Source organism: Seriola dumerili, unplaced genomic scaffold (assembly GCF_002260705.1).
Source record: "Seriola dumerili isolate Sdu_G_001 unplaced genomic scaffold, Sdu_1.0 BDQW01000169.1, whole genome shotgun sequence".
Lineage (NCBI taxonomy): Eukaryota > Metazoa > Chordata > Actinopteri > Carangiformes > Carangidae > Seriola > Seriola dumerili.
Window position 1 is genome coordinate 4,870,799 of NW_019174424.1, and position 11,310 is coordinate 4,882,108.

The following is an 11,310-nucleotide window of genomic DNA, read 5'->3' on the forward strand; positions in this document are numbered from 1 at the left end:
ATTTGAGGTGATGAAAATGAAAAGCTTTCATTTAAACAGGGAGCTCGGGCAGTATTGTGCCTGCCAATCAAAATTTGGAGTGTGGTTGGTGAGTGCTGCTCTCTGCTGCGTGCCCAGTCACAGGGCTGTATTCAGGTCTGTCTTCAGTCCTCTCTCTCATACCAGACTGCTGTGCTTGAACAAAGAGGCCTTTCACATTGACCTTGACACACGGCCACCCCCATCACCACAGGAACCAGCGCAGAGGAATCCACCCCAACTCTCTGATATCAATCTCTCTGTACCCCTGGCAGACAGTCCCAGCTCAAGGCTGAGGTGAAGCTTGGAGAGGAGGATAATGCACATCATATGATGGTGTTTTCTTTGCAACCAGGAAATATGGAGAAAGAAAAAAACCATTAGCACCAATGTGATATTATATATCTGATCTGAAATTATCCATCTATATCCATCTACACCAAGATGGAAAAATATAGAAAATTTAGCTTTTAACTGGGATTTTTAATATAATTAAATATGATATTATTTTAATATAATTTGCTCTGCAACTAACAATTATTTTCATTATCAATTAACCAACCAATCTTCCAAATTAACAGATTAATCTTTTGGTTACTATATTGTCAACAAAGGATAAAAGGTGACATCTTCACATGTCTCAAGTGGTCCAACCAACAGTTCAAAACCGAAAAATAATTAATTTACAGTTATATAAAACATAGCAGAGCCGCAAATCCTCTTATTAGAAAATCTGCAAATACATAAATCTGCCTTTTTTTTGCTCGAAAACAGGTGTAATGGATTCATCAATTTTCATTTTCTGCTCATCAATGTATTGATTCAGCTCAAAATATGATCCCCTGTAAAAAATAATTTCTGACTGAAGATTTCATCAGTTGCCTATGTTACATGTAAACACCACAAACATGAACACTGTTCCATGGAATAAAAGCTTTTATTCTCAAGAACAAAAGAGATTTTGCTTTTTTTTGGTTTGTTTTTGTCTTTTTTTAAACAATTGTACAGCCTGAACAGCTCATGAATTCAGGCATTAAATTGCAAATCATTTTTTAAACAAAATAAAAATAAGAGGCTTTCACTTTATACATTTCTGTCATAAGAAATAACTTCAGAACTGTACATCAAGCTTTTTACAAAGCACACAGAGCTTCAAAATATACAATGTCCATTCACATTTTATACACATAGAAACCAAACGGGGTCTGCTACATTTAAAACCTGGGGAGTTCCTCGTCTGCAGGAAAAGGCAGTCCGAACACATTCCACTTTGCATCATGTTCTCTTTTGAGTCCAGCTAACCTGCTGCTTGGCAATGTCCAGGAGCTCCATTCATTGTTTCCAAAGAGTCACGGGACAGCAAGAGAGGAGAGAGGTGCTGCAACTTGGCCAGTCTCTCAGTCTTTTCTCTCCTCAGCATGAACACTTGGTTCAGCTCTTTTCCCACACCCGCTGAGTACTTGTCCTTATTTCCAAGCATGGTCAGGTAACCCAGTCAATCAGTGTCCACGTGACAGGGGTTGGTCCCCTGCTGCTGCGCATCATGATACAACCGCAAGAAATCCTTGTAGCGTGGGGCGCAGCCCATCCAGGCCTCCCCAAACCTCACAGTCCCAGTGAAGAGGAACTCACCCTCACCAGACCTCACCCCACACTGCAGGGGCATCTTGATGTGGCCAGTCCAGGTCCGTACCCTCACGCCAGCAGATACAAAGACGCGGGTCTTCTGTCTGTAGAGGTGACTGATCTGCACAGTGACGGACGAGTGCTCCTCCTCCTGCTCCACCTTCTTAATGCTACCCCGTGCCACTAGAAACACCAAAAAGGAAGACGAGATTTAGATCCTGGCAGTAGCTAGATTTCATGCTACACAGAACGGTGTTTTCATTGGACATTTCTGCCCACCATATACTAGCAGGAAGCCTACAATTTTTCAAAACAGTACTGTTACTTACCAAAGTCATTAGTGCAGACTGCTAGAAGCATCTCAGCATCACTGCAGGGCTGACAGGGTGCTAAGTAGAAATAAAGAAAGGGGGTGGATCAGATTGTTGCCAAAATCTACAACTACAAACAGAAACAGGAAAAATCCATGACTTCTTTAGCACTCTGGGTGTTACAGCATGATAAAAATCTTGTTAACTTTACAGTTAAGTACCACTTGCAAAAACACACAACTGTGGTTGGTCCAGCCATGTAGGAATATGAGTGCTTCACACACACAACACACACACACACACACACAGACACACACACACACACAGCTCGGGTCACACTCATTTCCATCCACACAAATGATTTATTTACAAAAGACGGAAGATCAGGACTCAGCTACCATGAGCTCTGGGTTTTGCACCAAACAGAGCTGTGCATGCTGCTGATGGTAAAAAAGAAGTTAATCATTGTTTATTAAAAAAAATGCTGACTTGTGCATGTGCGTGTGTGTGTTTAATGCTCAAAGCAGCTGTTCCATTAGCTTCCCCACCACAACAGGAACCCCTTGACACTCCATGACAAACAAGGACCAGATGAAAAGGATGAGGAAAGCACAGAAACAAGGAGAGGCTACATCTCTGACTTGAGCTCTGTTAGCAGGCCTTGAGCACGCCGGCGGGGACTGAAGCACAATCACAACTATAACATCAAGCAGCGTTTTTACCAGCCTTAAAAGAGATGTGGGCAAAATTAAGGCAAGCCATGAGAGGACGTCGTCTCATAACTAGAGGGCAAATAATTGGGTGTAAAAAAAAAAAAATGAATAACCTCCCCCAGGATAGATTTCACCTTTGATTGGAGGCTTGAAAGCAGCAACTCTGCCTGCCCTCCACCAGTGTTTTATGGCAGGAGAAAGGGCCTTAAATAAGAGCAGTCAAGTCAATGATTAGTTGACTCAGGTGGTCCTGTGGTTAGCCTCACTAGAACGCCTTTATTGGCCCTAGACCTGCTGCGGTTTTCCTTAGCAGCAGAGTGGCACACAGCAGCAGGGAGGGGTGTCAAGTCAGCAGTGGGCTGAGGGTGGGGCAGTCTATCTTCTGAATTAGAGAAGAAATGATTGAAACTGTTACTCAGGTGGGTTCGGTGGACTGGAAACCACCCTAATTTAGACATCTGGTCATAAAGCTGAGCACAAAGATTCATCGAGTTTAGAGAAAAAATATGTAGACCAACACCCTGAATTCAGTCGAAAAACACTTCTTGCTAAAGAAGAAAATTTGTGCCCTCTGTCATCTTTAGGAGCAGAGCTGGAGCTTATTTTTAGCTGGCTTGCCTGAAGTTGAGCGTATAGGGGTGAGGGGTGAGCATGTCTTAGGTCAGCTTGTGTAGCAACATGAGGCACTGCTGCACCACTAGAGAGATCAGAGATCAATCAGCCACAAGCTCGGGCGGCTTAAGAACAGCTGGAGAGCCGGGAGACTTCAGAGAGGCTGACCTCGCCCAGAGCCCGTAGCAGAGTGCAAAAGGCACTTTGAAGTGAGCCTGCGTGCTGCCATAGCATCAGACAGAGCAGCGAGCCGAGGCCCTAAACCCAGGGGTGTTTTTTCTTTCCTCCAAAGCAGAGTCGAGCGGGGCTCACATGTCAGACATGAAACAGAACCACAGGAATGGGCTGAGAGCCGAGTCAGCATCTCTCTCTGGCCCATGCACATGCAGCGCCACTCTGATCAGAACCACTTCACAAAGGCAGAGAGGGATGAGGGATGGGAGGAGTGGTAGCGGAGGAGTGGAGGGGCACAGAGTGTCCCTGCAACATCTGGGCCCTGATGCATTCCACTGTAATGGAGCACAACTTGCTAATACCACTCAGCACAGACAGAAACCACATAAAACAGCCAGGAAGAGAGAGGGAAGATGTATGGAGAGGAATGAAAAGAAAAATACTGGAATGATAAATAGACAAGAAAGAAATTAAGAGGTAGGAAATAGTGAGAGAGGGGAAGAAAAGGAGAAATAATTTAAGTGAACTGAAAGGGAAGCCGAGGGAGTGACAGCAAGAAAAGAAGGAGTGGGGGGAAAAATAAGCCTATATGCTCCTAGAAGTTCCTCCCAACATCTGGTTGAAGATACATTCCAGCTTGATGGTGAGGAACTCAATCCCAGCACAGCGGGTCAGAGAGAAGAGGAAGGGAGCGGGAAGATTGAAGAAAGAGAGAAAAAAAAGAAGATGAGAAGAAGCGAAGGAGCAATCAATCCACCAGCTCAGGCCTCAGATGACACGAGACCACTGTCTTTGTGAATCATCCTGGTGCTATCTCAGGCCACATCAGAGCACCACATTATAGCTGCAGAGCTGAGCCGAGTGCACTAATGTGGTTGAAACAACCCCACACACACACACACACACACACACACACACACACACACACACAACTACATTTAACCCTCTCTCTCCCTCCCTCTCTCTCTCTCTCCCTCTGTCTCTCGCTCTCTCTCTGCTGTGCCAGATAATGACGCAGGATGTGGATATGTGAACCCAGAGAGCCGTAAAAACAGATGTGGGCCTGATACTGCTCATATTTTTGCTTTAGGTGGAAAAAAGTTGCTTGCACAGTTGCGCAGCTTGAAACTGTGCAGGTTTGGCAGGTACGCAGCGTGAAAATAGATGGCTGTTTTTCCAGTGGAGGCCTTCTGTTTGGCCGTGCCTCTCTGCACATAAGCCATCGAAAAAAACAACAAAAAAAAAAAACAATTACGTTTTAGAGCCATGTAGCATTTTTGAATCAAGTGTGGATAGTTGTGAAATGGGTTGAAATATTAACATTTCTATCTTCCATAAAGCCTTACAGGTTTCAGATTTTGATGTATTGATACTCACTGAGTTTGACATGAAATATATTTTCCCCAAACCAAAATGTACAGAAAATTCTTCCAGAAAAATGGACTTTGGCTTCAGTATTAGCAGTGTTCTGGAGCAAATGTTGAGTTTCCAACTATTAAAGTCCAACTTAATAAAAGTTTCCACCAGTAGATGGCTGCATTTAGTCCACAGCACCCACCACAGGGGACAAAGCACAAAGGAAGCCAGTCCTAGAGGGAGTCAATCAGAGGGCTGCAGACCTTTACAATGGCTACTGAGATGAAGTAAAGGACATTTATCTACATGCATCCCACTGATATTGCTTTATAAAAAGGAGATAAGTCTTACCACCCAGTGAGTGTGCTTCTGCTCCCAGCCTGTCGCTGACCAGCTCGTACTGGAACGCTGTGATGCGCCGGCTGATGTCCATGCGTGCAACAGCCTCGATGAAGAGCGCTCCCTCCTGGATGCTGAAGCAGTGCACCTTGCCCTGAGCCTGGTCCTGTTCGCGCAGTAGTAACCGCAGCTTGCCATTGCGGTCCAGGTAGATGTTGGTGCCGCTGGAGTCTGTGGAGGGTTTGACACAGACAGAGAGGCGAGCTGCTGCGGGGGAGACCGTGTTGGGTCGGAGGTTGACGATGATGGCCCCTGTGGGATAGAGCCACTCCAGAGAGCCTTGGGAGCAGCGTAGGTACACCTGCTCCACGTCCCTGGCGTGGCCTTCGTGAGTCAGACCACTAGAAGAAAAAGAAAGGAAAAGATGTCAGCTGAGATCAGCCATGCAACACTAAAAGTAACAGACATTGAAACCAATAATGTGAAAGCTGTCTTTGTGAAGATGTGTGCTAAACTCACCCTGAACCCTTTTTCTTTAATACAGCATAAAGGGATTATACAGTCATCTAAAAATGATTTTCTGGTCATTTATAGTCTGAATTAACTGACCAAGGTGAAGACCTCAGGCAGACTCTGAGGACATTAGACCACATTCCTCCTAAAGCATTAAGGGCCGTCTGTGCACAAGACTGGCTGCATGACCAGTCACGAGCCGGAGCAGCCAAACTGACCTCAGCGCCAACACACACTCCCCATACCACATTGTTCCTCCTAGAGCTTTGGCAAAATGCACCACTGGCAGGCTGCCTTTGGGAAGAGTTTGGAAGCAGAAATGGATGAATGGAGGGACACAGGGGCTTCTGGGCAGACAACAGCAGCAACAGTAGCTGGGCCTGCTGCATGCAAGTGCAAATGCAGGTCACGCACCGAACCTCCCCTTGCTTTCAAGCCACCAAAGAGACTGGAAGAGACTTGTCCGGGCAGCACTTCGGACTCTGGCGCCAGCATGACCAAATGACTCCCTCCAGAACTTAATGCCTGGTCAGGGTTTGAAAACTTCAGTCTGTCAGTCATTCTGTGGCAAAGCCAGAGGCAGGAAGCCATCAGCAGTCTACCAGTGTGTGCATGCCAAGCTAGTGGTTTGACTCTGGGGGAGAAACGCCCAGTTTCCTGAAAATGAGATGCTGAAATTCAAATTTGCCATAGATCTAAAGTAACCCATGGCACATGCTGAGCATATGCAGCTGAAGCCCCATAACCAGGCTCTCCTCAGCACGCCTCTAATTAAGTCCTTTCTAACTTCATCACTTCTGCATGCAATTAAAGGAGATTAGTCAAGAGTCTCACTAATGAACAACAGATTATTGGTTAAGAGCTCAAAGTACTGAATATCGCCTACCCCTCCTGACTGGAGGATGAAAAACAAAACCACACTATTTGAGGCACAGCCTCTCAAGTGCAAAACAGATTTAAGCAGATGTTTGATGGGAGGTGAAACTTTCCAGAATATAATGCCTGAGGTTTGAGAATCTGTTAAGAATAGCTTAAAAACTTTAACCAAAATACTTAATAGCTCTTGACAGATCTGTAAATGTGATCCTGCGAATATTTCTGAGATTTTTGTGGGATTTATCAAGCCTGAGACAAAAGTATGAACTGATGTAAAAATTCCAACATCAGAATAATGAAACTGACTGACATTTTAATGCTACATTTGATTTTTGGAATAAGTCATAATTCTATGTATTATTCTGTACCATTTTCATACTCCAAATGTATTAAAAGTCTTTTTTGAGTCACATTTTATGATCATTTTGTTATAGATCCAGGGCAACCCAGACCAAACAATACTTTATTTCTCACAAAATGAATATAGTTTGTAAACTAAGTTAAGGTGTGTGTTTGTTTGTTTTGTTTTGTTCTAAATTTGTATTTTGTCATAATTTCTGTCTCTTTTCACTGCTTGGTTTCACATCACCGCGGTGTCTTGAGTTTCGGTCACAGTCATATCAGGTCGCAGGAGCTCGCGCACTTTCATACTTTCATTACGATCATTTCAGTTCGCATTTTTCAACACACAGCTCAGGGTGAACCTCACCTGCCCTTCCAGCTGCACTGATCGCTTGAGTATTGGCAGAAAGAAATCCGACAGAGAAGGAGAAGAGGCAGCAGCGAGGCCAGCATCGGGGTGAGCATGTTTATCTCGCCGCTCACTTCGCCTCCTCTCTAGTGAAACTGTGATAAAGTCCACCGCAGTGTTTCCAGCTACATAGCGTTTCCATGTGCCCCCGGACTGCTCCGTGCTGTTCCCCGGGGTTTCTTCACTTATCCTCGGCAGGTTCGGATGAATTAAGGCGCTTGATCACACTCGGTCGTGGCGCCCAGTGCTGACAGCCCTCCGTAAAATGTGGAGTGAGCTGAGCTCTGACTCCGTCTCTGCAGCGCCGACTGCCTCTCCACGTCACACCCCATCCACAGCAGTTTATCATGTATGCTGCATTCACGTACTCAGCTGAGCTCTGATTTCCCAGTTTCACAATGTAAACCAACACTTCATGCAGAATCCTAGTGCTTTTGCAGTATATAAAATTGGTTGAAGTGCTTTCTAACCATTGCCATTGAGTTACTCTTTTATGCAGTGGTAGAATAAATGTGTCGATTTTAATTAATTTATATTCTAATCGTATCAACTTTACATCAGATCTTTTCCTACAAGAAGTAGAAAAAGTTCTGACAGCACTTGAAGGCAGCTTCAAAGTCAAGAATTTAGTTTGCAGAGGACAACAGCAGCCCTGCATGCTCATGTTTTTTTGTTTTTTTTATCTTTAGGGAAAACAAATTTTAAAAAAAAAGTAGTTAAGTAATTAGCATCCTACCTTATATGTAGATTGAATTTGACAGCGAAATTGTCAGGAACTGCCCCAAGAATAAAGTCATATTAAGACAATCTGCAGAAGTAGTCATATTAGGTCACATTAAGTTTGACACAAACACAACTTTGCTCAGTTTTACTTCACTGTGAAATAGTTTGCAGCAACAAGGTGTTGATATTTAAGGGCAGAAATGTGGTTATTATTTGTGTAATGTGTTGTTAACAGTAATTAACAGCAATTACCCTAATAACCACCATCCAATTGTATTGTGGTTGATTCGATTATTTTTGAAAGTGTACATTGTTCAAGAACCAAAGACATTTACTGTATCCAGGGCACTACTTTACTTACATCTTGGAGCATATTAACTGTTATTTATGTCCAGATGATTTGTTGGCCAGAGAGTTGAACCAACTGAAATTGAAAATCGTGGTTTGGTCATTTGGTCATAGCCCCACAATCATCTGCAAATATTGGCCACATCAGTGAGTAAATGAATAAAAGGCATACGTATTGGTTAACTAAACACAACTTAATATGTTGTTTTTTCTCAAATAATGATGGCTCTGTGACTAAGATTTTAAAATGAATGTCATAGCGGCTCCACGTTTTAGATTTATTCCACAATAGTTCATTTTGAAGATGGGTGGGAAATTGGAAAACCACATGTCAGAAAACCAAAGCATGGATTCCAGACAGCTATCAGGTCAGAGAGTCATTTCAGAAGATCCAATGAAAATAGTTAAATCAGTATTAACTTGTATAATTAAGTTACTTTGACAGTTGATCTATAACTTTATGACACACACATCTCAGGCAAAGTTTGAAGACAGTCCTGAGCCTAATACATATTTACATGTAGTGCTGTTTCCAAGTGCAACGAGAGCTGCAGGGACTTGTAGAGTGGTGGGGTCCGTTACTGCTGGGATGCATCTGTAAACATGAAGTATTCATCACTCAAGTAATAGCAAAGTTTTCTTATGAAACAAGATGTTTTGCGTGTGGATGGTGTTTGGCATGGGAAAGAAACCCGTCTGACAAGGAAAGCCAGAGCAGTTTGTAACTGCTACTTTTCCTCTCTGGTTTCTTAGGACTTGGAGTTGGTTGCGGCTGGTTGGTGATCGACATGTCTGGATTACTGACCCCACATGCAAGGTACATGTCCTGGCTTGGGCCACCTTCCACCAAAGGGCCCCACAAACCTCAGATGCATGTGCAGATTGGTTTTCAGTTTGACTGTAAATGTTCCCTCTCTAATAAAATTGCACAGACTCCCTGCCGTTTTCCCAACTTTAACATTGAGCAATTTCTCAGTATTGTTTGTGCAATCTGGATTAGAAGCCTGGCTGGTGAGAGTGTGCTCTGGTTTCTGTACAGCCCTTTGCCGTACTGCAGGCAGTCTGGGAGCTGTACTTTTTTATGAAGTAACAGAACCGCAAGGCATGTTTGGACATGTGAGGATCCATCACAATGACACCTGCACTACACCAAAGCTACACCTGTAAGAGTTTCCTAATGATGTCTGTGAATTACACTCTTTGTTATATTTTAAGATTGAAGGGGAACTCCACCGATTCTACACATCATAGTCTGTTTACAGGCCATAAGAAGTGCTACTGCTTGTGTGAAAAAGTTTTATCAAGTCCTGGCTCCAGAGGAAGCTGTGCAAAATCTGAGAAACGGCCTTGAGTGATGTCACTTAAATAAGCGTGGGGTGAGGCTGAAGAATACAAGCTTGAAAAAAAAAAAACAGGCGGTGTGGAGTTAGGAGGAAGTGAGCTTGCCAGACGTGTGCAGCCGCTCCTTGTCTTTGCTTGAGGCTAGTGACTGGAGGCTATATTAGCAGCTATAGACAATTGGATTGTGACCTCAGCTGAAGTGAGCAATGCAAAGCATTGTGGGATTTTAGGACACGGAAGCTAAGGTAGAGACCAAGCTGTAGTGGTGTTTGTATTACCCAGCAGAACACACCCAAACCTCCACCGGTTCGAATTGTCATACTGTATATTGAGTTGCATTGTGACTAATGTAGTCCCCAAACTTTGACTAAGAAGAGGATGTGTGTTTGTGCTGCATCAATTTTTATACTTAAAAAAACTGTCATGAGTCTGATGATGTCATAGAAGTGCAGCATTAAATCTGTGGAGTACTAGTTTAAGAATTACAGTATAGCCTATATGAATATTGACAATCCATCAATCCAATCAATGTGACAGGTACCAACAAAGCAATGGCATCACTATCAACAGTTAAGTAACTTTTTCCAGCTTTGAGTATTTAAAACAGTATTTTAATGTGTGAATAAATAATGGAACAATATCTATATTTCACTTTTTAGTATGTATACACACTTTTTGATGTACTTCATTTGAGTGAGCTACAATGTAAAACTACAGCACAAAAAATTAGTTGATAAACAGAAAAATGATCACCAGCAATTTTGATAATCTATTAATCATTCAAGTCAATTATAAAACAAAAATGGTTCCACCTTACTAAATGTGAGGATTTGCTGCTTGTGTCTGTTTTAAAACACTGTAAAAGGAATATTTTTTGGTTTTGGACTCTTGGCCAGACAAAACAAGCAATTTAAAAACATCACTTTTAACTGGGCCTGGGTATTTTAACTACACTATACTATACTAAAACTATATTCAATAGATTAATCTATCATGAAAATAACACGTAGTTGCAGCCCTACTCACAACCCATATAGAATGATTATATATATTGGGATATCTCCTCTGTTTTCCAAGGAGAGTGCATTTGCCCTCATCTTGTTATTCCAGTTGCTTGATCACTTGCTTGCCAGCAGCTTTGCAGCTTAAAGAAAGCAGGTTTAGCTCTCACCCTCCACCTGTCAGAAGTTTCACTGGTGGTGGGAGCGGAGCACGGGGGCACGAGGGAGGGGGAGAAAACAAATCGATGACAGATAGCAGGAGACTGAAAAACAGACAGTTAATCAGATGGTGCGCTCCTGTTGTTGGTTTTGGATTGAAACTTGGCAGAGGGGCCCTGACATTCATCAGTGAAGCAATGAGTTGCAGGTTAAAATTAGAGGATTAGGTGCATTTGGTAAATATGTGTTATGTAGCCTGGGATAGTGAGGTATAATACAAGTGGTGTTTAGGGTGGGGGGCTGGGGAGTAGGGGGGTGGAAAGACTGGGTGACTTTGCCACCATCTGCCTCCAGCTCTCCGGCTCCGTCCTCTGCGGCAGGACAGGTGGCTGGTGGCCGTCCTACTTCTGCTGACTTCAGCCCTTTCCCTCTCCCCCTCTCCCATTCCT

The 11,310-nt window shown here is 43.3% G+C and overlaps 1 protein-coding gene across 1 annotated transcript; it reads right to left on the bottom strand.

The window, feature by feature from the left end:
* Window positions 1-946: 946 nt before the first annotated feature.
* metrnl (meteorin like, glial cell differentiation regulator) lies at window positions 947-7,590 on the bottom strand. The gene is made up of 4 exons (XM_022752541.1): window positions 7,248-7,590; window positions 5,162-5,550; window positions 1,974-2,033; window positions 947-1,827 (listed from the first exon to the last, which is right to left on the bottom strand). Exons 1-4 carry the CDS (start codon window positions 7,343-7,345, stop codon window positions 1,514-1,516), a joined length of 861 nt encoding a protein of 286 aa, XP_022608262.1. The 5' UTR covers window positions 7,346-7,590; the 3' UTR covers window positions 947-1,513.
* Between the last annotated feature and the right edge of the window lie 3,720 nt (window positions 7,591-11,310).